This window comes from Bos mutus, chromosome 26 (genome assembly GCF_027580195.1).
Source record: "Bos mutus isolate GX-2022 chromosome 26, NWIPB_WYAK_1.1, whole genome shotgun sequence".
NCBI lineage: Eukaryota > Metazoa > Chordata > Mammalia > Artiodactyla > Bovidae > Bos > Bos mutus.
Genome location: NC_091642.1, coordinates 16,241,940 through 16,267,607, shown reverse-complemented (window position 1 = coordinate 16,267,607; position 25,668 = coordinate 16,241,940). Strand labels below are relative to the sequence as shown.

General features: G+C 35.8%; 1 protein-coding gene across 2 annotated transcripts in view; it reads left to right on the top strand.

The window, feature by feature from the left end:
• Positions 1-25,668, top strand: part of ATRNL1 (attractin like 1) — an 807,510-nt gene that overhangs the window by 221,162 nt on the left and 560,680 nt on the right. For both annotated transcript variants that reach the window (XR_011462739.1, XM_070363366.1), the window contains 2 exons: positions 1,154-1,291; positions 24,891-24,984. Coding sequence is in view for 1 of the 2 variants with exons in the window: in XM_070363366.1 (XP_070219467.1) it covers positions 1,154-1,291; positions 24,891-24,984 (232 nt within the window). In the remaining variant the exon portion in view is untranslated. Of the gene's footprint in view, positions 1-1,153; positions 1,292-24,890; positions 24,985-25,668 lie in introns of those variants that run through there.

Sequence of the window (25,668 nt, the reverse complement as noted above, 5' to 3'; positions counted from 1 at the left end):
TTACATAATTCATATATACCACTTGGTGTTCTATCTTGCAGTGGGTTAGTAATTACAATATTTAAGAAAACTGATGCAGTATGTGAACTGACAAAGCAGAATAGATAACAGCACAGACTATTGCAATCGATTTAATAATAGTGGCTTTACTGGTTTGAGGTGAGGGTGCTAATTAAATGCATAGTTGTAATAATAATGAAAATGATGATGTTTCTACAAAAAGTTACCAAAGTTAATATTATGCCCCCAATAGACAATAAACAGGAGCTTTCATATATAAACTTTACTTCTCATCTGAAATTTTAAAATTCTATTGTAATATTAATATGAAAATATATTAGATCTGATATCAAGATATAAAATATCTCATGCTTCAAATTTCTTTGTTTTAGTTCACATTTCAAGTAAAATTTCTAGTAAGCCTTGAAGCTTTTCTTGCCCAAGAAGATAAACATTTATACAAATTAATTTAAAAGTACTATGTTAAATTTTACACCGATGTATTTTCTTGAAGTAAGGCCTTAGCATCACACAGTTTTCTCTGTTTATTGATCCTTTTTTATTATACCTAAGGACAAATGAAACATTTTAGCATTTTTATCAGAGCTATGTTATTTATTCTTGTGTTAACTTAATAGACATAACAGTCACATGCATCTTTAAGGACTATGTTAAAATGTATTCCTTCCTGGTGGCTCAGATGGTAAGGAATCTGGGTGCAGTTTGGGAGACCCAGGTTTGATCCCTGGTTTGGGAAGATCTCCTGGAGAAGAGAATGGCTACCTACTCCATTATTCTTGCCTAGAGAATTCCATGGACAGAGGAGCCTGGTGGGCTACAGTCCCTGGGGTTGAAAAGAGTCGAATGACTAAGCAAATAACACTTTGACTTTTCATTCTCTCCTTAGCTATAACTTTATGTTTCACTTTAATTTTTACCGTTATGTTTTACAGATCATAGGCAAAATTTATCCCATGTTAATATTTTGAGATGTATGTTAAAAAATAAAGAAAAAACACTTGGGAAATGCCATTTGTACTTTGCTGTCATTCAGATTGTAAAATAAATTCTTTGTCTTTATGGCAGTTATACTTGATATTGTTATGTAGGTATTATCAACCTTTTTTTTTTTTTTTTTTACTGTTTTCTTTAGCTTGCCAGTGTAATGGACATAGCACTTGCATCAATAATAATGTGTGCGAACAGTGTAAAAATCTTACCACAGGAAAGCAGTGTCAAGACTGCATGCCAGGTTATTATGGTGATCCAACCAATGGAGGACAGTGTACAGGTAATTATTTTTTCTTTCACTTCAATGTAGTTTTACTATAGGAAAGAAAATTAAGAAAGATGAGCCCCTTGTGGAAAATATATTTTATTAAAGAAGTTTTTTTCATTGAGCATTTTTGGAAGATAATATGTATTTATTGAGGGCTATGAACTATAAAAATTCTGTGATATACTTGCTTTAAGAAACTCCTACTTTTTCTTATTTGAAAATGAATACATATTTGCTATAGGAAACTTAGCAAATGCAGACAAATTAAATTTAGAAATTATGTGTCATCTCAGTATTCTGAAAAAAATCACTGCTTATAACTTATTTTTAATAATAGTAAGTGATCACTTTACATTTTAATTTAGAAATAAGAAATAAAGATTTTGTGTATGCCTTATATCTGGTAAGTTTTTGTTTGTTTTTGACAAACATAAGGTTTAAGAGAATGGGTTTGGAATCAGTTGTTGGCTGAAATTCCAGCTCTGCCACTGTTTAAATGTATGGCTTTGGGTAATTCACTTAACCTTAGAGAGTGCTTCATTTTTCTCATATGTAAAAGTGAAATGATAATACTTCATTGGATTGTTGTAAAGATCAAGTGAGATCATGTGTAATGGAGGCACATGTAATAGGAATTAAAGTACATTACAAGAGCATTGTAAGTGCTAACTATTACCATCTCAGGTTTTGATCCTGAAATCCTTTTATCTGTTTTCTTTCTCTGTCTTGCTACTTTTTTCTTCCAATTTTTTGAAAAATAAATTTTGGTCTTTCTTTAAAAAAATTTCTTTCAAGTTGTAATTTTTCAATAACTGTCTTCATTTCTAAGTTGGTCCTTGTTCCTTAAATCTTTACTCTACTTTTTCTAAATGGAGAGTGTCTGAATAGCACTCACAGAAAAGCTGTGGTAAGATGCAGAATCTTTAGAGAGAACTGGGCCTAGGGCTGATCTGGACAAAAATTTTAATACTACCTGCATTTTAAAACCACCTGCAAAGCTTTTTTAAAAATATGGATGTATAGGCCACTCCCTAAAATAATGAAATCAATCTCTTAGTTTAGGTCCTAGGGTGATTCTTGGTTCTTTAAGTCTGCCCAAACGACTCAAGTTTACAGTCAGAGTTGAGAAAGACAGAATGATGAGCTATGTCCTAGAGTCAATGAAACTGGCGGTAGCGGGTTTCCATTCATTTCTGCTGAATGGAAATTTTGCTGTGCCCTGATTGAGGCTCTAACACATGAATTGGTTGACACTTACATTTTCTGTGCTTGAGGTACTGTACTCATAGTTTATATTCATTGTCTCATTTCAAGACAACTGTAAGGGAGGAATCACAATTGCTTCCTTTTTAGGTACAGCCAAATATACAAAGAAGTTAAGTAAAATGCTCAAGATTATACTGCTACTAACAGGCAAAAAATATCTGATTCTTAGACCTAATTCTTGACTATCAATGCAGAAGTAGTGTTAATGTGAACAGGGAGGATCCAGGAACCCTTAGCCAAAAGCCACAGCTTAGTGCTGTGTTCAATGTGTAAAGAAGCTGCAGGAGATATCTGTACAATGGAATCCAAAAAATTCAGAGCTTGTCTATTATAATCATAGTATTATATTTTGTTATTTTATGTTTGTTGAGTAAAAAGAACCATCCTGTTTTCCAACGCTTTTTACTACTAAATTTTCTTTAGCCAAAAATTTCACTGGACAAAAAATGTATTTCAGATAGATTAGATAGATAATGATTATTTACAGGGCTTCCCAGGTGGTGTGGCTGATAGATTCTGTCTGCCCATGCAGGAAACACAGATTTGATCCCTGGTTTGGGAATATCCCAGGAGTAAGAAAGGGAAACCCACTCTAGTATTCTTGACGGGAAAATTCCATGGACAGCACAGAGTCAGACATGACTGAGCTACTGAGCACAGACACACACATACACACACACATGCACACACACACATATAAATGCTTTGTTTCCATGCCTTTAAGGAAAAAAACCATCTCTGGGTTTTTTTGTTTTTTTTTACATTGCAATTTTTATGTGTTTGCAACCTTTCAAATATTTATATATAATTGTTTTAATTTACTTTTATAAAAGTTATTTTATTTATGCTCTCCAAATTATTTTAATGCCTATATAACAGTGCATGGGGATTTTGTGAAGTAATTTGCTTAATATTTTCCTGTTATTTATATATTGCTTCCATCCATAGCCCCATTTTTAAAGGGTTTTTCTTAAATTGGGGTCAAATTCACATAGCATAATATTAACCATTTTAGGTTACAATTCAGTAGCATTTAGTTCCTTTATAATATTGTGTGACCATCGGCTCCATCAAGTTCCAAATTTTTTTTGTCACTCCAGAAGAAAATATCATATTTATTAAGCAGGTATTCCAAGCCCCTGGCAATCATTAAGCTGCTTTATGTATTTACTTGTTCTGAATATTTCATATAAATGGTATTATAAAATGTGTGACTTTTTGCCTGGCTTCTTTTACTTAGCCATAATATTTTTAATATTAATTCTTGTTGTAGTATCTATCAGTACTTCATTCCTTTTTACTGATGAATATTATTCCACTGTATACATGTATCACAGTAGTTTTACCCATTTATTTATTGATGCACATTGTTTTTTTCCCACCCTTTTTGGCTATTGTGAATACTGCTACTGAGAACATTACTGCACATGTTTTTTGGGGGGGATTTCAAGTTTTTGGTTGTTTTATGTATCAACTAGAAGAGGAATTGCTGGGCCGCTACTCTTTTACTTTCTGTCACTTTGAATATCATTAGTCTAGATACCTCAGATAAGTGGAATTTTCAGAATTTGTCCTTGAGTGATTGGCTTGTTTCAGTTAGCAGGATGTCTTCAAGGTTCTTTCATGTTTTAACATATGTCAGAATATCCTTCCTTTTTATTGCTGAATATTCTGTTGTATATGTATACTACATTTTTTTGATCCATTCATCTGTTGAATACTTGAGTTGCTTACATCTTTTGACTATTATAAGTAATATTGCGATGAATATGGGTGTACAAATATTTGTTCTTTTTTTTTTTTTGGTCTCTTCATGTGCCTGTTTCACACTTGTATGTCTTTGGAGAAATGTCTATTTAAGTCCTTTGTTCACTTTTTATTTGGATTATTTGGTTTTGTTGTTGTTGAATTCTGAGTTCTTCATATATTCTAGTCATTGTTATTTAATTGCTAGGTCCTGTCTAACTCTTTTGCGACCCCTGGACTGTAGCCCATCAGACTCCTTTGTCCGTGGAATTTCCCAGGCAAGAATACTGGAGCAGGTTGCCATTTCCTTCTCCAGGGGATCTTTCCAACCCAGGGATCGAACCTGCGTCTCCTGCATTGGCAGGCGTATTCTTTACCACTGAGCTACCAGGGAAGCCCGTATTCTAGTTACGAGGCCCTTATCAGACATATGATTTGCAAATATTCTCTCCCGTTGTATAGGCTGTCTTTTCACTGTCTAGACAGTGTTCTTAAAGGCACAAAAGTTTTCAGTTTTGATGAAGTCCAGTTTATCTCTGTTTTTCTGTTATTGCTTGTGCTTTGGTGCATATCTAATAATCCAAGAATATAATGTCATGAAGATTACCCAAAGTATTATTTTAATTTTTTTGCCGACATAGGCAAAAGGAACCTTTGAATAACTCTATTAGCTAAAAGCTGTTTTAAATTAAAATAAGTTATTATTATTCCGACAGGCAGAGTGCTTTTAGAAATATGTTTCCCTTTGGGAATCATACTTCTCTGCTAGGTTTAAGATTAATTCAGTTATTTCATATTATTTTTGTTGCTGACATTATACATCTGTAGAGCTGAGGTACAATGCAATAGAAAATTAAAGAGAATGAAAGATAAATACCTTTCTTTTTTTGCTGTTGCACATTCTCTGGTAGTTTATGAAGCTTTAAATAATTCCTTATAGTTTCCTTGTTGCCCAAATTTGGCAAAATAATATTTTGCTGTCTGTGACTTTTCTATGGTGATGTGATATATGAAATTCATTTTTATTTCTTATAGCCACATTAGTTATCTAACTAAATCAAAAATATGCCACATGCAGTGAATTATATTTAATGCGGCAAAGGCTAAAATCAATTTATAAAAAAATGAGAGGCAAAGTTTATTTCTTCATTTTTTTTCATTCACCTCATTGAGAAAAGTTCATTTTTCCCTTAGTATTTGCATTTATTAAAATTCAAAGTCCATAGTGGTATTAAGGGAAGTGAGGAAATAGATTTATATTTAAATGGTAAGGCTTAAATGTACTGTAGATGTAGATATTCTTTTAAAAATTCAGCCTACTAAAGCCCTTTAACATTGTTGTAAATATATAAACGTACTTACAAACTTTTGTTAGTTGTTTTTAAACTATGGTATATTTATGGCTGTTCTATTAGTGCAATTAACTATTGAGAGTGCTTTACTATTAAGCTATTTTATTTGTTATTAATGTTCAGTCAGATTCCTTGATACATACTTATTCTGGTGCTGATAACTATTTATCTTCCCAGGTGATGCTCATTGTAAAGAATCCGCCTGCCATTGCAGGAGACATAAGAGCTATGGGTTCAATCCCTGGGTCAGGAGGAACCCCCGGAGAAGGAAATGGCAACCCACTCCAGTATTCTAGCCCAGAAAATTCCATTGACAGAGAATTACAGTCCATGGGGTCACAAAGAGTTGGACACGACTGAGCATGCACACACACATCTATCTGTCTGTCTATCTGTCTATCTGTATACGTAGCTATAAAAGAACATACCATTGTTAAGTGTTTGGGCTTTGAAATCATGCTGATTGGATTCATATATTGGCACTGTCACTGTCTCCTTGGGTAGTTATTTCACCTCTTAGTGTCTCCCTTTACTCACCTGCAAAATGCAGCTGAATTTCATTTATTGTGTGGCTTGAGCAAACAGGAAATAACATGTGTTTCTAGCAAATGTTAGCTTAACAGTGCAAGCTGTTATTGCATATTATTATTATTTAGAACATCATTAGGGTTAAGTATTTTAATATAAGCGTATGAATCATATTTGTGGGACAGTATTGCTTTTGCTCTGTTATCTCCAATATGACTGATACATTTCAGTCGAGAAAATAAGTAGAGAAAATTTCATTGAATAAGAGTAACAGCTCAATGTGCTACAACAATTCAACACTCATTATACTGTATTACTTTGTGGTGAAGGATTATTCTTCAATTCCCCAATTATTGACTACTTACTATATGCAAAGTAGTATGTTAGGACTTAAATTTATATACAGTTGACTTAACAGAGATTTGAGCTGCTCAGGTCCGCTGGTACATGAACTTTTAAAACAGTAAATGCTGTAGTACTACACTGTCTGCAGTTTATTGAGTCTTGTGTATAGAGGATGTGTAACTGTGTGTAGGGGGAACCTGATATCTGGAGGAACTGCACATATGGAGTGCCCGACTACAAATTATATAGGATTTATCTGTTGCACAGAAGGTTGGCATCAGCAAACCCTTTGTTCTAGGATCAACTGAACATTGTGTAGGTGCTTTAATAGTGTTATGTGGAAGCTGAATGACGGAGAAGGCGGTGGCACCCCACTCCAGTACTCTTGCCTGGAAAATCCCATGGGCGGAGGAGCCTGGTAGGCTGCAGTCCATGGGGTCGCTAGAGTCGGACACGACGGAGCGACTTCACTTTCACTTTTCACTTTCCTGCATTGGAGAGGGAAATGGCAACCCACTCCAGTGTTCTTGCCTAGAGAATCCCAGGGACGGGGGAGCCTGGTGGGCTGCCGTCTGTGGGGTCACACGGAGTCGGACACGACTGAAGCAACTTAGCAGGCACGCAGAAGCTGAATGACAGAATCACGGACTAAGATTAGTTTTCATGAGAGTATTGGGTAGGCCCTTGAAATTGAGGGCAGTTTACAAGCTTAATTTTATGTGATTGTCATTAGTTGCATGTTTTCACAACTTTCTCTGAATATAAGAAACTAAGCTATAGTGTTATTAATCTTAAAAATATTTTAATATATTTAGATATATTTTTTGTTTCATTATTCATAGAATGTACCATAAGACAAAAGCTCTCCATACTGAAATATACAGACATTTAAACAAATGCGGTCTTGGGACTTCCCTGGTGGTCCAGTGGTTAAGACTTCACCTTCCAGTTCAGGGGGTGTGGGTTCGATCCCTAGTCAGGGAACTAAGATCCCAATGCCTTGTGGCTAGCAAAACAAAACATAAAGCAGAATGCATATTGTAACACATTCAGTAAAGACTTTCAAAATGATCCACGTTAAAAAAATCTTAAAAAATGCAATCTTGTACGAATAATTTGCTTCATCTAGGTCTTACTTTTTTTTTAGTTTACTGCAAGATGTCTAATGGGTTTTGTTGATGTTACAAATAAATTCTTTTCCTCTAACATTGCATGCATAACTTGTTTTAGTAAATCCGATTTTGTATTTGCTTATGTCTTTTAGTTCATTTTATTATTCTTTTTTTAGGTTCTTAAATAGTATACTTATATGATTTTCTTTCTGTATATTTTTACTTTCAATAGTGTTAAGTAATTATTTTTCAGTCTGGGATATAAAGAGTTCTTTCAACATAGTGACAGTTCTATTTTTACCTTTGTTTCTTAATAGCAAAACTTATGTTTTTCTTTTTGGCATGCTATTAATATCTGTCCCTAGCAGGCTTTTACAGAAACAGTTAAAACTTTACTAAACACACTGGGCTATTCTCTGAGACTTGAGGATAGTAAAGAAGATGAATGAACTCTTCCTTCTCTCTGCTGAAATAAGAAATTTTTTTCATTTTAAACCTTCCTTACATATTGCAGATTGTTCATAGAGGTTGAAAATTTATACCCAAATGAACTTGAGCATTTCTTAAGTGTAAGAGTTTAATTCTCTCAAAATGGGAGCATTGGCCTGAATAATCTAAAGATGCAGATAACAAAAATCAGTGGATATGGAAATCTTGTTTCTGTGGATTATTTTGACACAACAAAGTTAAAAATGTGTATTTTCTGAGTATACATTATCATCCTGTGTGGCCAAGAAACGGCAATATGAGATTTTAAATATTTCAAAGCGAGGACACTAAATAAATAATTGCATTTATATGGTGATATTTAGCATAGGGTATAGTCATGAAGCTATACTTTGACCTAAAATTCTCTTAAATGACATTTTTATATAAATTTAAGAAAATGAGAGAGCCTTTTAAAATAGAGCTGCTCGTTTCATCTGCCTGGTTAAAAAAACAGTTGGTGCACAGTTTCTGTACTATTTTTAGCTAGTTTCTCTTCTCTTTATACTAAATATTAAAAACAATATATTTGACTGGGTTGGGTCTTAGCTGCAGCATTTGGGATCTTAAGTCTTCGTTGTGGCCTGTGGAATCTAGTTCCCTGACCAGGGATTGAACCCCGGCCTCTGCATTGGGAGCATGGAGTCCTAACTACTGGACCCCCAGGGAAGTCCCTATACTAATTTTTTGATATCCTTTGTTTACCTTGTAGAGGGGTTTCTTTACATCAAATGCTCAGTAGCCCTGTTTTCTTTTTCTACTCCATCTTTCAAGCTCTTTTCATACTTTTCGTCCTCATAAAAGGAACTTTAAAAGACAAGAAGAACTTTAAGGACAAGAAGAGTTTATGAAAACTCTTTGGCCCTGATATCATCAGGTATTTTAGAATGACCTTTGATTGTGGATTATTAGAAGATGCAGTTTAATCCTCTTTTCTCTTAGATTCCTATTGCAAGAATGTCTGTGGGCTGTCTCATGAAACCGCTAGAGATATTAGTCAGTGAATTTCTAAGAGCTGGGAACTTTTCCATGCATGACTGACTTTGGGACTTTCCTCATCATCTCCCTTCTCACTTTTTATTGCAGAGTTTACTAACTAAATTTTTTTCTCTGATTTTTTGCATTTGTTTAATGGTTTTTAGGCTCCTAGACATAATGTAGATTATCTCCACCTCTGATTTGTAAGTTTTTGACCGAGAAGTGTGTCACATGAATGCTTTCTTTTCGTTAGTAAGTTCACTATATATATTATGGAATTAAAAAAAAAAGAAAAACTATTCAATGGTTTTCAGTTCAGTTCAGTTGCTCAGTCATGTCCAACTCTTTGTGACCCCATGGACCACAGAACGCCAGGCCTCCCTTTCCACCACCAACTCCCAGAGTTTACCCAAACTCATGTCCATTGAGTCGGTGATGCCATCCAACCATATCATCCTCTGTGGTCCCCTTCTCCTCCTGCCTTCAATTTTTCGCAGCATCAGGGTCTTTTCTAAGGAGTCAGCTCTTCGCATCAGTTGAGTTGAGTTCAGTCGCTCAGTCTTGTCTGACTCTCTGCGACCCCATGAATCGTAGCACACCAGGCCTCTCTGTCCATCACCAACTCCCGGAGTCCACCCAGACTCATGTCCATTGAGTCAGTGATGCCATCCAGCCATCTCATCCTCTGTCGTCCCCTTCTCCTCCTGCCCCCAATCCCTCCCAGCATCACAGTCTTTTCCAATGAGTCAACTCTTCGCATGATGTGGCCAAAGTACTGGAGTTTCAGCTTTAGCATCTTTCCTTCCAAAGAAATCCCAGGGCTGATCTCCTTCAGAATGGACTGGTTGGATCTCCTTGCAGTCCAAGGGACTCTCAAGAGTCTTCTCCAACACCACAGTTCAAAAGCATCAATTCTTCGGCGCTCAGCTTTCTTCACAGTCCAACTCTCACATCCATACATGACCACAGGAAAAACCATAGCCTTGACTAGACGGACCTTTGTTGGCAAAGTAATGTCTCTGATTTTGAATATGCTATCTAGGTTGGTCATATCTTTCCTTCCAAGGAGTAAGCGTCTTTTAATTTCATGGCTGCAGTCACCATCTGCAGTAATTTTGGAGCCCCCAAAAATAAAGTCTGACACTGTTTCCACTGTTTCCCCATCTATTTCCCATGAGGTAATGGGCCCAGATGCCAAATCTTCGTTTTCTGAATGCTGAGCTTTAAGCCAACTTTTTCACTCTCCTCTTTCACTTTCATCAAGAGGCTTTTGAGTTCCTCTTCACTTTCTGCCATAAGGGTGGTGTCATCTGAATATCTGAGGTTATTGATATTTCCCCTGGCAATCTTGATTCCAGCTTGTGCTTCTTCCAGACCAGCGTTTCTCATGATGTACTCTGCATATAAGTTAAATAAGCAGGGTGACAATATACAGCCTCGACAAACTCCTTTTCCTATTTGGAACCAGTCTGTTGTTCCATGTCCAGTTCTAACTGTTGCTTCCTGACCTGCATACAAATTTCTCAAGAGGCAGATCAGGTGGTCTGGTATTCCCATCTCTTTCAGAATTTTCCACAGTTTATTGTGATCCACACAGTCAAAGGCTTTGGCATAGTCAATAAAGCAGAAGTAGATGTTTTTCTGGAACTCTCTTGCTTTTTCCATGATCCAGCAGATGTTGGCAATTTGATCTCTGGTTCCTCTGCCTTTTCTAAAACCAGCTTGAACATCAGGAAGTTCATGGTTCACATATTGCTGAAGCCTGGCTTGAAGAATTTTGAGCATTACTTTACTAGCATATGAGATGAGTGCAATTGTGCAGTAGTTTGAGCATTCTTTGGCATTGCCTTTCTTTGGGATTGGAATGAAAACTGACCTTTTCCAGTCCTGTGGCCACTGCTGAGTTTTCCAAATTTGCTGGCATATTGAGTGCAGCACTTTCACAGCATCATCTTTCAGGATTTGAAATAGCTCCACTGGAATTCTATCACCTCCACTAGCTTTGTTCATGGTGGTGCTTTCTAAGGCCCACTTGACTTCACATTCTAGGTTGTCTGGCTCTAGGTCAGTGAACACACCATCGTGATTATCTGGGTCATAAAGATCTTTTTTGTACAGTTCTTCTGTGTATTCTTGCCACCTCTTCTTATTGCATCAAGTGGCCAAATATTGGAGTTTCAGCTTTAACATCAGTCCTTCCAATGAACACTCAGGACTGATCTCCTTTAGGATAGACTGGTTGGATCTCCTTGCAGTCCAAGGAACTCTCAAGAGTCTTCTCCAACACCACAGTTCAAAAGCATCGATTCTTCGGCACTCAGCTTTGTTTATAGTCCAGCTCTCACATCCATACATGACTACTGGAAAAACTATAGCCTTGACTAAATGGACCTTTGTTGGCAAAGTAATGTCTCTGCTTTTTAATATGCTATCTAGGTTGGTCATAATTTTCCTTCAAAGGAGTGAGTGTCTTTTAATTTCATGGCTGCAATCACCATCTGCAGTGATTTTGGAGCCCAGAAAAATAAAGTCAGCCACTGTTTCCACTGTTTCCCCATCTATTTGCCATGAAATGATGGGACCAGATAATAATACTTAACCTACTGGGGACAAGATAGAAACCATCAAAGTGTTCAATGTTTCCCTTTAGTTTTGCTTGATGTAATGCTTAGCTTCCTCATCATGTTTTACTTTAGGTTTTATGTTGCAAGGAACTGGCACAATTTGTTTTTTAAAAAGTAAGATAAGGTGTTATAATTTAAAGACCAAAATGGCTCTAACCCTAAACCTACAAATGTTGAGGAATTCCTATTAGCTTCAAATGACAGGCGTAGGATGAAAATGAAGAGGTGAATTTAAATTGGGGGGTACTACTCATATTCTAAAACATATAAAACATTTATTTAGTATGCTACAGAAAATTAGAGGTTAACTAAGAAGCTCTCAGCATGTATTTATCTTTTTCTGATACTTACAGATTTTTTCAAAAGCAAAATCAAGCTAAATACCAATTTACATACACACTTTTTCATATCTCAAAACTACTCAGTGATGGTGGCGAAGTTAATTATATATTAGAAATGCCTAGAGCAGGTGTAAGAAAGCACCAGCATAAATACTGTCTGTAAATAGTTCATAAACATATTAAAGTCTGTCTTAACATATTATTTAGGAAGAAATGCCTTTTCTTCACAGGTCCATTTTTATATATCATAAGACCTCAATGTAAGTGTTAGCTTTTTTCTTAATCACATATAATTTTATCTATACGTTGTATATTGCTTTTTCTTTCAAATTTTAGTAAATAAAATTTACTAATTTTACAATAACCATGGTCTATGCTTTTAAGCTTTAAAGCAACTATATAAACATTTAATTGTATATTTAGCATATAGTTTATGTTTTTCATAAATTGTATGTATAACAGCCTAGTTTATTAAGCAATTTTAACTTATTTTTGACTTCTTATTAAGCATTTCTGTAGAAGACCAGTATTATTCAAATTAATGTTCATAAACTAAATTCAGTAACTATTATGTGAAAGAATGTTCTCCCTTCACCCGCATCTTTAGGCTCGATTTCTATGGTACCTTTGACTTCTTCTTTTTCTTCAACCCTTGTGCCCCAGACAGACTCCACGTTGTGTGGTATCTGTGCCCTCCTTTGTATTCCATTCCCCTCATTAGTTTAGGTCCTCGTGAGTCGTCTTCTCTTCGACTGCTGACGGAGGTTACAGATTACCTGTAATGTTATGTGTTGTTCTTTGTTGTTTAGTTGCTAGGTTGTGTCCGACTCTTTTGTGATTCCATGGACTGTAACCCCAGGTTCCTCTGTCCATACGATTTCCCAAGCAAGAAAACTAAGGTCTTGCCGTTTCCTTCTCCAGGAGTTTTTCCTGACCTAGGGATCAAGCTCATTTCTTCTACATCGGCAAGCAGATTCTTTACCACCGAGCCACCCGGGAAGCCCTAAAATGGAATGGATTTTTATTAAATATTTGTTGAGTTAGTGAACGATTACCCTCCTTATATGCAGTCTCTCCATTTGTAATCCACCTTTATACCTCCTTTATCGGAAGACAAAGACACATTTTCGTCCCTCAAAATTCAGTGATTTTATGACCATTTCCAAAATTTTTCATCGCTTCCAGAGTATCTGTGAAATAAGTAAAAACTCCTTGACAAGACATTCAAGGCCTTTTATGCTCTGACCCTGAGGGATATTTCTGGTTTAATATCCTACCATGGTTCTCATATTCTACCACATCTTTACTTCTTCTCTGTGTCCACAGTTAAGATTCTGACATTTTCCTAGTCAGCCAAGCTCCAGGAATTATATTAAAAACATATATAACTAATATTTAATAGTTATTTGTATCAGGAATATTGCTAAGAAATTTCCCTAATGTTTTTCATTCTCTCCTAAGCATTCTTTCAAGTATGTACTATTACATCCATTTTACAGAGAAGTAAAAGACATAGGGCCAGAGAGTCATGTAAAAGGTTAAGCCAGCAAGTGATGGGACCAGAATTCAAATGTGGACTCCCAGATTCTTGTGCTCCAAAGCAAGTGTGTACTTATTCTGTTGAATAAACAGTGGTCACCTCTTATGCATTTAAAAGCCATAATTGAACTGCCATTGTCTGGTTGTGTTTATCTTTTCTTTAGCTTAACCCGTTGTAATTATTCCTAAATAGTTCATCTTCTCTCTTTTTTTTTCACTTGATCATTTGTTCTTCTCTATGATATTCACAATATTGTTTCTTTACACCTCATCTCCAGTCGCTTCTTTATATTAACCCAACTCTTCACCCGTTTTTCTGATGTTTACTTTCCTGGACATTACTGTGCCTCTGCACTCCATTACGCATTTTTCAAATGTCAGCTGAGGGGAAATTCAGCCTTAAAACTTGTACTTTCCATCCTGACTTCAGGCAGCTTTTGTACCTTCACGGTGATAGCCGTCAGTGTTTTTGTAATTTATTGTTCTCGTGTCTTTCTAAGTAGAATGTGAACTTCTTGATGAGAAAAGTTTTGTCTTACGTTTAAAAACTCATTTTATGTTATCTCTGTGTCCCTATTACATAGTTAGTGGTACTGTGCTTGGTATGCAGTTAATCCATTGCTAAATTAGTTACTCAGAAAATATAATGTTTGTGTGATACGTTTTACTCACTTTCATATAATCCAAGAGAAAGTGGAATTCAGACTTTCTGGCTAGATGGCTTTCACATTTCAACCAGTTGTTTCACTTTAGAGCCAGAGGTAAAAAGCAGGTTATGATTTTTGGCATGTTAATTTTTCAGTTTTATTTTTCAGTAATAGAGGCAAGAAGCAATATTGACTCAAAGTATATATATTGTTTTTCTCTAAATGAGGGTTAGTTTTAATAATTATAAATGGTGTTTCAGTCTGAACCTATAACATATACTGAGTAATAATCCAGTATTTTGTATGTACATTTTTCATTAAGTACTGATAAAAGGAGTTATATGAAGTTTGGATAAGGAATAAAATGGAATTTGTGTAATTCTTTTCAGTTTCTAGTTTTTCAGACAATACAATAGAATCTTGGTGTCTGACTTCCCTAAGCTTACCATCTACATTTCACTTCACTAACCTATTAATTTGGGGTCATTTTAGTGAATGTATCATCCTATAAATGTTTTCAGCTGACATCAAAAATATTTATTTCCCTATACTATATGATTTGTGTATTTAATGATTTTAAGAGTAAATTTTGTTTATTCTTCTATCTGCCAGCAGTTAACTCTTTCAAGTTCAAAGCTGTATTGTGATTATGAATCCCATTGTAATAGAAGGCATTTGGATAATTCTTCACATAGGGTGACTTTTCTTTTAAAAGTAGGGACTAATATTTTCTTGAGAAATAAAATCATTTTTTATTTTATATATTGTTAACCACGTCCCTTCACTCAAAAGTATAAAAACAAACCCTTAGTAACATACAAGAAAAACAAGGAACTCTTCAAATGCAGTTAGCATGTTATTACTGACTTATAAGTAGAATACATAAAAGTGTATTTTATTGTCTGTTTTTAAGTGTAGATATATTTAATCTTTTCAAAGTCAAAAAGGTCTATTAATTTTGGGGAGCATAATTTTACACAGAAAAGTTGTTTAGGATATTCTTTCAAATTTGTTTTTTTTCTTCTTATCTCTCAGTTAAATATCATAGGCTTGATGTCCCTCTTTTCCTTAAACATTTTTGGATTTATTTCTTAAAACCTGGGAATTCTCTTATCTACATTATAGTTATAGAAATCAGGCCAGTAACATTGATGCTTATTGTTATTAAACATAGAACTTAGTGCACACAAGATATGACTCTACAGTGAATATCACCAGATGGTCAACACCAAAATCAGATTGATTATATTATTTGCAGCCAAAGATGCAGAAGCTCTATACATCAGCAAGAACAGGACCTAGTGCTGACTATGGCTCAGGTCATGAGCTCCTTATTGCAAAATTCAGGCTTAAATTGAAGAGAGGGGTAGGCTCTTGAGAGTCCCTTGGACAGTAAGGAGATCAAACTCATCAATCCTAAAGAAAATCAACCCTGTTCACTGGAGGGTCTGATGCTGAAGCTGAAGCTCCTTTACTTTGGCCACCTGAAGCAAAGAGCCAGTTCATTGGAAAAGACCCTTACACTGGTAAAGATTGAGGTTAGGCAGAGAAGGAGGTGATGAAGGATGAGATGGTTGGATGGCATCATTGACTCAATGGACATGAGTTTGAACAAACCCTGGGAGATAGTGAAAGACAGGGAAGGCTGGCGTGCTGTAGTCCATGGGGGTCACAAAGAGTCGGACACCGCTGAGCAACTGAACAACAAGAGGGACAACCATTAGACCATTCAGGTATGACCTAAAACAGAGCCCTTATGATTATACAGTGGAGGTGACAAATAGATTCAAGGGATGAGATTTGGTAGACGGAGTGTCTGAAGAACTATGAATGGAATGTTGTAACATTGTACAGGAGATGGTGATCATAACCATCCCCAAGAAAAAGAAATGCAAGAAAGCAAAGTTGTTATCTGAGAAGACTTTACAAATAACTGATAAGAGAAGCAAAAGGCAAAGGAGAAAGGAAATGATATACCCAACTGAATGCAGAGTTCCAGAGAAGAGCAAGGAGAGATAAGAAAGCCTTCCCAGATGAACAATGCAAAGAAATAGAGGGAAACAACAGAATGGGAAAGACTAGAGATTTCTTCAAGAAAATTGGAGATACCAAGGGAACATTTCATGCAAAGATGGGCACAGTAAAGGACAGAAATGGCAAGTACCTAACAGAAGCAGAAGAGATTAAGAAGAGATGGCAAGAACACACAGATGAACTGTACGAAAAGGTCTGAATGAACCAGATAACCATGATGGTCTGGTCACTCACTTAGAGCCAGACATCCTGGCGTGCGAAGTGAAGTAGGCCTTAGGAAGCATCACTATGAACAGAGCTAGTTGAGGTGATGGAATTCCAGGTGAGCTGTTTAAAAACCTAAACGATAATGCTGTAAAAGTGCTGCACACAGTATGTCAACACATTTGGAAAACTCAGCCATGGCTACAGGACTGGGAAAGGTCAGTTTTAATTCTAATTCCAAAGAAAGGCAATGCCAAAGAATATTGGAAAGTTTTGCTCATTTCACATGCTGGCAATGTAATACTCAAAATCCTTCAAGCTAGGCTTCAACAGTAGGTGAACTGAGAACTTCCAGATGTATAAGCTGGATTTAGAAAAGGCAGAGGAACCAGAGATTAAATTGCCAACATCTGTTGGATCATAGGAAAAGCAAGGGAACTCAAAAAAAAAAAAAAAAAAGAAACCATCTACTTCTGCTTCACTGACTACATTAAGTCTTTGAATATGTAGATCACAACAAACTGTGGAAAATTCTTAAAGAGATAGGAACACAAAACCACCTTACCTCTCTCCTGAAACCTGTATGCAGGTCAAGAAACAACAGTTAGAACCAAACGTGGGACAGACTAGTTCCAAATTGGGGAAGGAGTACGTCAAGGCTGTATATTGTCACCCTGCTTGTTTAACTTATATGCAGAGTATATCATGAGAAACGCTGGACTGGAAGAAGCACAAGCTGGAATCAAGATTGCAGGGAGAACAATCAATAACCTCACATACACAGATGACACCACCCTTATGGCAGAAAGTGAAGAGGAACTAAAGAGCCTTTTAATGAAGGTTGAAAGAGGAGAGTGAAAAAGCTGACTTAAAACTCAGCATTCAAAAAACAAAGATCATGGCTTCCGGTCCTGTCACTTCATGGCAAATAGATGGGAAATAATGGAAACTGTGATAGACTTTATTTTCTTGTGCTCCAAAATCACTGCGGACAATGACTGCAGCCATGAACTTAAAAGACATTTGCTCCTTGAAAGAAAAGCTATGACCAAGCTAGACATCTATTATAAAGCAGAGACATTACTTTGTGGACAAAGGTCCATATAGTCAAAGCTCTTGTTTTTCCAGTAGTCGTGTATGGATGTGAGAGTTGGACCATAAAGAATGTTGAGCACTAAATAATTGATTATTTTGAACTGTGATTTTGGAGAAGACTCTTGAGAGTCCCTTAAACTGGAAGGAGATCAAACCAGGCAACCCTGAAGAAAATCAACCTTGAATATTCACTGGAAGAGCTGATGCTGAAGCTGAAGCTCCCAATACTTTGGCCACCTGATGCGTAGAGCTGATTTATTAGAAAAGACCCTGATGCTGGGAAGGATTGAAGCCAGGAGAAGAAGTGGGCAACATGGGATGAGATGGTTGGATGGTGTTACCTATTCAATGGACATGAGTTTGAATAGGCTCTGGAGATGGTGAAGGACACGGTTGCCTGGCGTGCTTCAGTCCATGGGGTTGCAAGGAGTCAAACATGACTGAATGACTGAACAATTAGAGAAACAGCAAACCCCCCAAGCTACAAGAGTGGTACCACCAAACTCCTTCCCTGGGAATTACCCTCAGCATCTCAGCATCAAGCTGCTGTAGCTTAGAATTGCTTCTGTGAGCATCTGTGCTTTGTCTTGATTTATTTTGTACATTCTTAGCAAGATGTGTCCTATGCTAATATCCCCTTTGTTTTACACCATTTCAATTTAGGAAAGGTTTCATAGACTGTTCTGCTTTAGGGTGTCCTAGGAAACCTGTCTGGCCTATTTCTGCATGTCTCTAGATGGTGACTGCAGCCATGAAATTAAAAGACGCTTACTCCTTGGAAGGAAGGTTATGACCAACCTAGAGAGCATATTCAAAAGCAGAGACATTACTTTGCCAACAAAGGTCCATCTGGTCAAGGCTATGGTTTTTCCTGTGGTCATGTATGGATGTGAGAGTTGGACTGTGTAGAAGGCTGAGTGCCGAAGAATTGATGCTTTTGAACTGTGGTGTTGGAGAAGACTCTTGAGAGTCCCTTGGACTGCAAGGAGATCCAACCAGTCCATTCTGAAGGAGATCAGCCCTGGGATTTCTTTGGAAGGAATGCTGCTAAAGCTGAAACTCCAGTACTTTGGCCACCTCATGCGAAGAGTTGACTCATTTGAAAAGCCTCTGATGCTGGGAGGGATTGGGGGCAGGAGGAGAAGGGGACGACAGAGAATAAGATGGCTGGATGGCATCACTGACTCGATGGACGTGGTCTAGTGAACTCCGGGAGTTGGTGATGGACAGGGAGGCCTGGCGTGCTGCGATTCATGGGGTCACAAAGAGTCGGACACAAGCAACTGAACTGAACTGACTGACAGCCTGTGAGCTCACAAAGAATCGGACATGACTTAGTAACTGGACAACAACATTGAATATACTACAGTTTGGCTTTGTGTGACATTTCTTCATCATAACATTTGATTACACACTTTTGGCAGAAATACCTATGCAGTTATGCTAAATTCTTCTCACCATATCAGGAATTACATGCTGTCGTCTTTCAGTAAATGGTAGTGTTCACTATGAACATTTGGTTAAAGTGGTGTCTGCCAGATTTCTTCACTATGAAATTACTAGTTTCTCCTTTAATGGAAAAATGTCTTGTAGGAGATATTTTGAGACTATGTGAATATTGTATTACTTTTCAAACTTTGATCCACTATTTTTATGATTTTTTTTTTCCAAATGGAGATTTTCTAATTCTGTCATCCTTTCTACAATATCAGTTAGATTTTTTTCTACAATGAAAAGGTTTCTCTTCTCTGTTTTGTCTGTCTGTGAATTTTACCTGTATATATATCTGTGCATCTATGTATATGTCTGTGTATCTATGTTTTTACAATTCAATGCAACTTTAAAAAATAACCTCATTGAAAGCAATGCAGATTTGAAAAGAGACATGATAAAAATTCAATAATTTGGAATTCAGAATTTGAACCTGAGCCAAGCAGTAATTTTGGGTGGTAGACCTGAATATGGGGAAAAAACGCCTGGTATTTCACTTATTATTGATGTTTGGTTTGTGAATAGATTCTAATACTATGTGGCATTCTTGCCTCTTCTCTAGCACAGGGTATTAACATTTTGCCCTACTTTTTTAGCTGAATGAAAGCTACAGATTAAAGAAAGAAAATATAAGAAGTCAAAGTTGAAGAGGGCAAAAACTAATGGTAGTGATTAGGGGTGTTCAAGAAATTTATCTTGCTAGTGTTAGAAAATGAAATATGACTAAAGTTACTCATTTATCCAAGCGAAATACAAGATATTAAAAATACAATTCCAGGACAGTTGGGTTGAAATTAATTTTGGTCAAAATTTTTCAGTGTTTATGCCTGACCCTCTTCTGTCAAAAAGGAAAACCAAAACCTTGTTTTTAATACATTTTATTTCTTTATTTACAGCTGTGTTGGATCTTTGTTGCTGTGTGGGCTTTTCTCTGGTTGTGGCGAGCAGGGGCTGCTGGCTAATTGCAGCGTGCAGGCTTCTCTTTGCACTGGCTTCTCTTGTTGCGGAGCACGGGCTCCGGGACACAGCAGCTTCTGTGGTTGTGGTGTGTGGTCTTAGGGGGCTCCTGTGCTCTGGAGCATAGGTTCAGTAGTTGTGGCACTCGAGCTTAGTTGCCACTATCTGGGATCTTCCCAGATCAGGGATTGAACCTGTGTCTCCTACATTGGCAAATGGATTCTTTACCACTGAGCCACCAGGGAAGCCCCCTTGTTGGTTTTAAATGAGAGCTTAGTTTTTAACATTCACTCAGAATGTAAAACTGACAAGTTATGTGACTCCAGGCTTTCTGATTGTATTTCTGGAGTTGGCATTTTTTTTTTCTATAAAGGATCAGAGAGTAAATGATTATTTTTTGACCCAGGTATTATTGTTGCTTTACTGCTGCCTCCTCTGCTTCCTCTTTCCCTCCAGCTTCAACTCCTCTTCCTTCTTCACAATTGTTTCCATACGTAGAAACTGTTCTCAAGTTATGAGCCATTTAAAATAGGAAATGAGGACTTGGCCTCACAGATATAGTTTACTAATTCTTAAACAGATGGTTAAGAGTTTGTTTTTTTTCATTTTTCAATATGTTAGATGGCTTTGAAATGTAAAATATGAAACTTACAGCCCTCTTGTCACTTTAAGACTTTTCAGTCTGTAATTTAAATCCTCAAAACAGCGCCATTTACTTGGCAGTTCCAGTCCTTAAGTTGTAGATTACTGTTCACCATCATATCCCAGAGTAGCTCTAGAGTACCGCCTTTCACCCAGTAGCATCCAACAACTGGAACAAGGACAGAATAACTGAGTTTCACTGTACTTCACTTGCTGGGGAAAGGATCATTTCTTAATTTCTCATTTACTCTGTATTTAGGCAAATACAGGTGCCCAGTATCCCAAGTAAACAAAGTAATCTCATAAATGAAATGACATATTTTAAATTATGAGACTTATCTTTCCTGGAGAAAACAAAATCGTACTCTGAGTAACAGGTTAATATGTGATAATATTTGTACTTTTTGAGTTTTTAGTGAGAAAAATCAGATTGCTAAGATATTGATATCGACATTTCATATTTATTTTATTTCAACTATGTTTTTTTCCTATTTGCCTAAGCCACAGATAGTGAATATTTGAACTTAGAACTGTAAATAAAAATATAAGAAGGAAAATATAATTTTAAGTCATGTGGCTGTTTGAACATTTGTCTTTGCCAGAATTCTTACTATATGTGAAACCTAATGTATATCTACTAAATATCAAGTATAATTATGCTAGAAATGTAGAAAGGAAATTAAATGGACATGATTTCCCAATTCCCAGAAGTCGTATGTGTTTGTGAGAAATAGCAATGATGTAGAAATTAAAGCTCTAAGCAAGTAAACTGACTTTGAAACAAATACTGCCAGTGACTACTGTTCGATTTCAGTTTTCTAAGTATGTTCTTTATATACAATTTATTTAAATAACTTTTATAGCATTTGTTTTCCTATCCTTATTTTTTAGTTTCGGTTATAAGTTGATATTGAAAATTTATATTATAGGGAAACAGAAATACCATGTGACCACATAATGTTCCTCTAGTGTATATCTAAGCTGTAAAATCATCATCATATAAAATTTACCAAATAAAAGGCCACAGTATGATGATTTTATAGGTGCTTATTCAGCATAAAAAGATAACCCCAAATGCTGACAAAAACAGAATAATTTCAACATTGTCATGTCATAAAATATACATTTTAAACAATTGAATTTAAAATACATTTGTGCCATTTTAGCCCAAAGTATAGTACCTCAAGGGAATTCTCTCAAAATGAGTTTACATTGAAAAGTATTTTAACACAATTTTTTTCTATCTCAGAAATTATTAAAGTTACTATACAATGATAATTCTTTAAAGAAACACTGCAAGTATGACATTATTTAGCTCTGCCATAAGGATAAATAAAATGTTTACCCAACTTTTAAAATATTAATGTATATCATTTGTTTTTTAGTGTCGTTTTGAATACAAATAGTATTACTATGAAACTTCAAGTTAATATTAAAAGATATCATGTGATATTCATTTACTATTTATGATGTTACCTGTCATCAGTACATCTGAGTTCCTTTTTTGCTCACGATAATTTCCTTTTCCTTGCATTTCTGTACCTTGTCATTCATTTCTGTGGTTCTCATATATTGTGTTTGCAGAGTTTATTCACAAATGTAATCTGATCTATTTGCATATTCTTTATGAAGGAAAAACACTGTTATATAGAAATCTTTTCTAATAAAGAAAACCTCAGTTCACTTCAGTAGCTCAGTTGTGTCCGACTCTTTGTGACCCCATGGACTGCAGCACGCCTGTCTATCACCAATTCCCGGAGCTTACTCAGACTCATGTCCATCAAGTCAGTGATGTCATCCAACCTTCTCATCCTCTGTCATCTTCTCCTTCCGTCTTCAATCTTTTCCAGCATCAGGGTCTTTTCATATGAGTCAGTTCTTTGCCTCAGGTGGCCAAAGTATTGGAGTTTCAGCTTCAGCATCAGTCCTTCCAGGGAATATTCAAGATTGATTTCCTTTAGGATTGACTGGTTGGATTTCCATGCAGTTCAAGGGACTCTCAAGAGTCTTCTCCAACACCACAGTTCAAAAGCATCAATTCTTAGGCACTCAGCTTTCTTTATAGTCCAACTCTCATGTCCATACATGACTGCTGGAAAAATCATAGCTTTGACTAGATGGACATTTGTTGGCAAAGTAATGTCTCTGCCTTTTAATATGCTGCCTAGGTTGGTTATAGCTTTTCTTCCAAGGAGCAAGTATCTTTTGATTTCATGGCTGCAGTCACCATCTGCACTGACTTTGGAGCCCCCCAAAATATAGTCTCTCACTATTTCCATTGTTTCCCCATCTATTTGCCGTGAAATGATAGGACCAGATACCATCGTCTTAGTTTTCTGAATGTTGAGTTTTAAGCCAACTTTGTCACTCTCCTGTTTCACTTTCATTAAAAGCCTCTTTAGCTCTTCTTTGCTTCTTGCCATAATGGTAGTGTCATCTGAGGTCATTGATATTTCTCCCGGCAGTCTTGATTCCAGCTTGTTCTTCATCCAGTCCAGCATTTCCCATGATGTACTCTGCATATAAGTTAAATAAGCAGGGTGACAATATTCAGCTTTGACGTACTCCTTTTCCAATTTGGAACCAGTCTGTTGTTCCATGTCCAGTTCTAACTGTTGCTTCTTGACCTGCATACAGATTTCTTAGGAGGCAGGTAAGGTGGTCTGGTATTCCTATCTCTTGAAGAAAGAAAATCTTGAAAGAAAATCTCATCTCTTGAAGAAAGCAAACCGAGGTTCATAAAAATCTACCTACTACCAAAATTATTTTTTGTGTGTATGTAGGGTTGTATGTTTTTACTGTACATTAATTATGTGTTTTTTCAAAGCGAGTGATCATAAGCAATGAGAAGCTTAGTTTCTGCAATATTTTGCCACATAGATTTTATATCCTAGGAATACAAATTAATTAGATCAGTGGTTCTCAGTGGGGATAAATGTGGGGATGACAATTATCTTTGTAATTATAAAGTTCTAATGGATCCTATTAAAATAATTTAAAAAGAGGCAGAAGACAATAGGTATCCTGAATGCACAAGCAAATAACTCCACATGACAGTATTTTATATTTTGATCAAAATAGTGACTCATTATCTCATTTTTAAACGTGTATGAAAATCAGGAAAAAGCCAAATAATTTCATTTTTATCAGTAGAATTGTTTAACTAGCTGATTGTGTGAAGAAACACAATAGTTCTCATTAAAGGTTTTTTAAAGTCCTAATGGCATGATCAGCCCTATCTTTTTAAAACATGTCTGAAGGTTGAGGAAATTGTAGCCGAACTGAAGGTGGAATGATCAGTTACTGAATTATATTGGTATCAGTCAGAGTGTGAGTGACAGGACTTGAGTGATGGCTATCACCGTGGAAAGGAAAGGTCAGATACAAGAAAGATGCTTCCTTGTAGAATCTAGAATGGACTGGCTGATTAGATGTTTGGCACAATGAAGTAGGAGGTTTGTGTCCTAAATATTTGGAACACTGATCTTTAACAAAGGAATGTGGAGTAAGAAAATGAAATGAGTTCATATAAACCAAATTCACTGGGCATAACTATTATACTGTGGCATGTTTCAGGTAGTATTCCGGAATACTAAAACTGAGAATGACTTTAGAAGTTTAAAAGAATGATTTTTGGGCAAATAAACTTTTTATACAATACATAAAACTATATTTTATTGTTGACATTGGTAACAGTAGTGGAGGTAATAGTTACTAAGTCCTTGATATGTGTTCAGAATTTAAAATACATTATCTCATTTAATTCTCACAAAAGTCCCAAGAGTATCTCCCTGCTTTTGAAGACAGAGAGACTAAGACTAGAGAGGTTATATAAATTGCCCAAGGTCAACATAAAGTGATTATAGATGTGCATTTTGTAGCTAAGTTGTTTGACTCTAAAGATCTTGTGCTCTTTGAAACTCATTTTATTAAGTAGATGTTCCAAATTAGAAATGGGAAAACATCCAGAAAAGGATGGGATAAATATTTGGATCCACACTAGACTTCAGGATTCTCCAAAGACTTTGAAGTGTTTCACAAAAAATTTTAAATGAGTAACTTAACTTCCCTTTAATTAAAAATAACCCATGTCATAACCCTAGTTTTTGGGTAGCAAGAGGATAATCGATGATTTTAAAAATAAGATAATAAAATCTTCCCTGAAATGTGATGTACATGTTTGTGATGGGGAATATTCAATATCATTTTGGTTTTGACTTACAGCTTGTACATGCAGTGGCCATGCAAATATTTGTCATATGCACACAGGAAAATGTTTCTGCACAACTAAAGGAATAAAAGGTGATCAATGCCAATTGTAAGTAAAAATTACTTTATAGAACTTTTGTGGGTTAAATTTCTTCTGTAGAAGTAATTACTACAGGTTTCCCTTTGAAGTTTAGTGTTGTGTTAGTTAAGCAACCAATATTATTATCAACTATGCTGATTTGCATTTTATCAATCTTCATAAAAGTTAAGCCTTTAAATGACAATTTTGTGGAAGCTTTAAAACAGAGCCCATAGAATATTTGTCTTTTGTACCTTTCTGATAAAAAGAAATATTTTTATTTTTTCTAGAACATCTTATATATGAAATCTCAAATTTGGGTGGCTATCTTTATAATTTTCCTCTACATCTTGTTAAAGAACTGAAATTCAATGTTTCTGTGCATTTCTTTGTTTTAAATCTTTTATTATTAATCCTGATCATCAAAATCTCATTAAGCCTTTCCGTTGGTTTCTTATACTCATTTTCTTTTGTTTCTCTGTTATTTCATTAGACATGAACCCACTCTTGTTGTTACTCTGCTTTTAGTAGTTCGTGAGTGGTTTTTGTCTTTTTGTAATTTAGTTGTTAATCTGAAGATTGATTCTCGTCCACCTCCAAAAGAAGTAACTTTAAACACTAGTTGTTTTAGGTTATTTAAATGATTTTTCTTACTCATATTCTTTATATATTAAAGTCATTTTGATAGTTTTGAATTATTTATCTGCATGCACT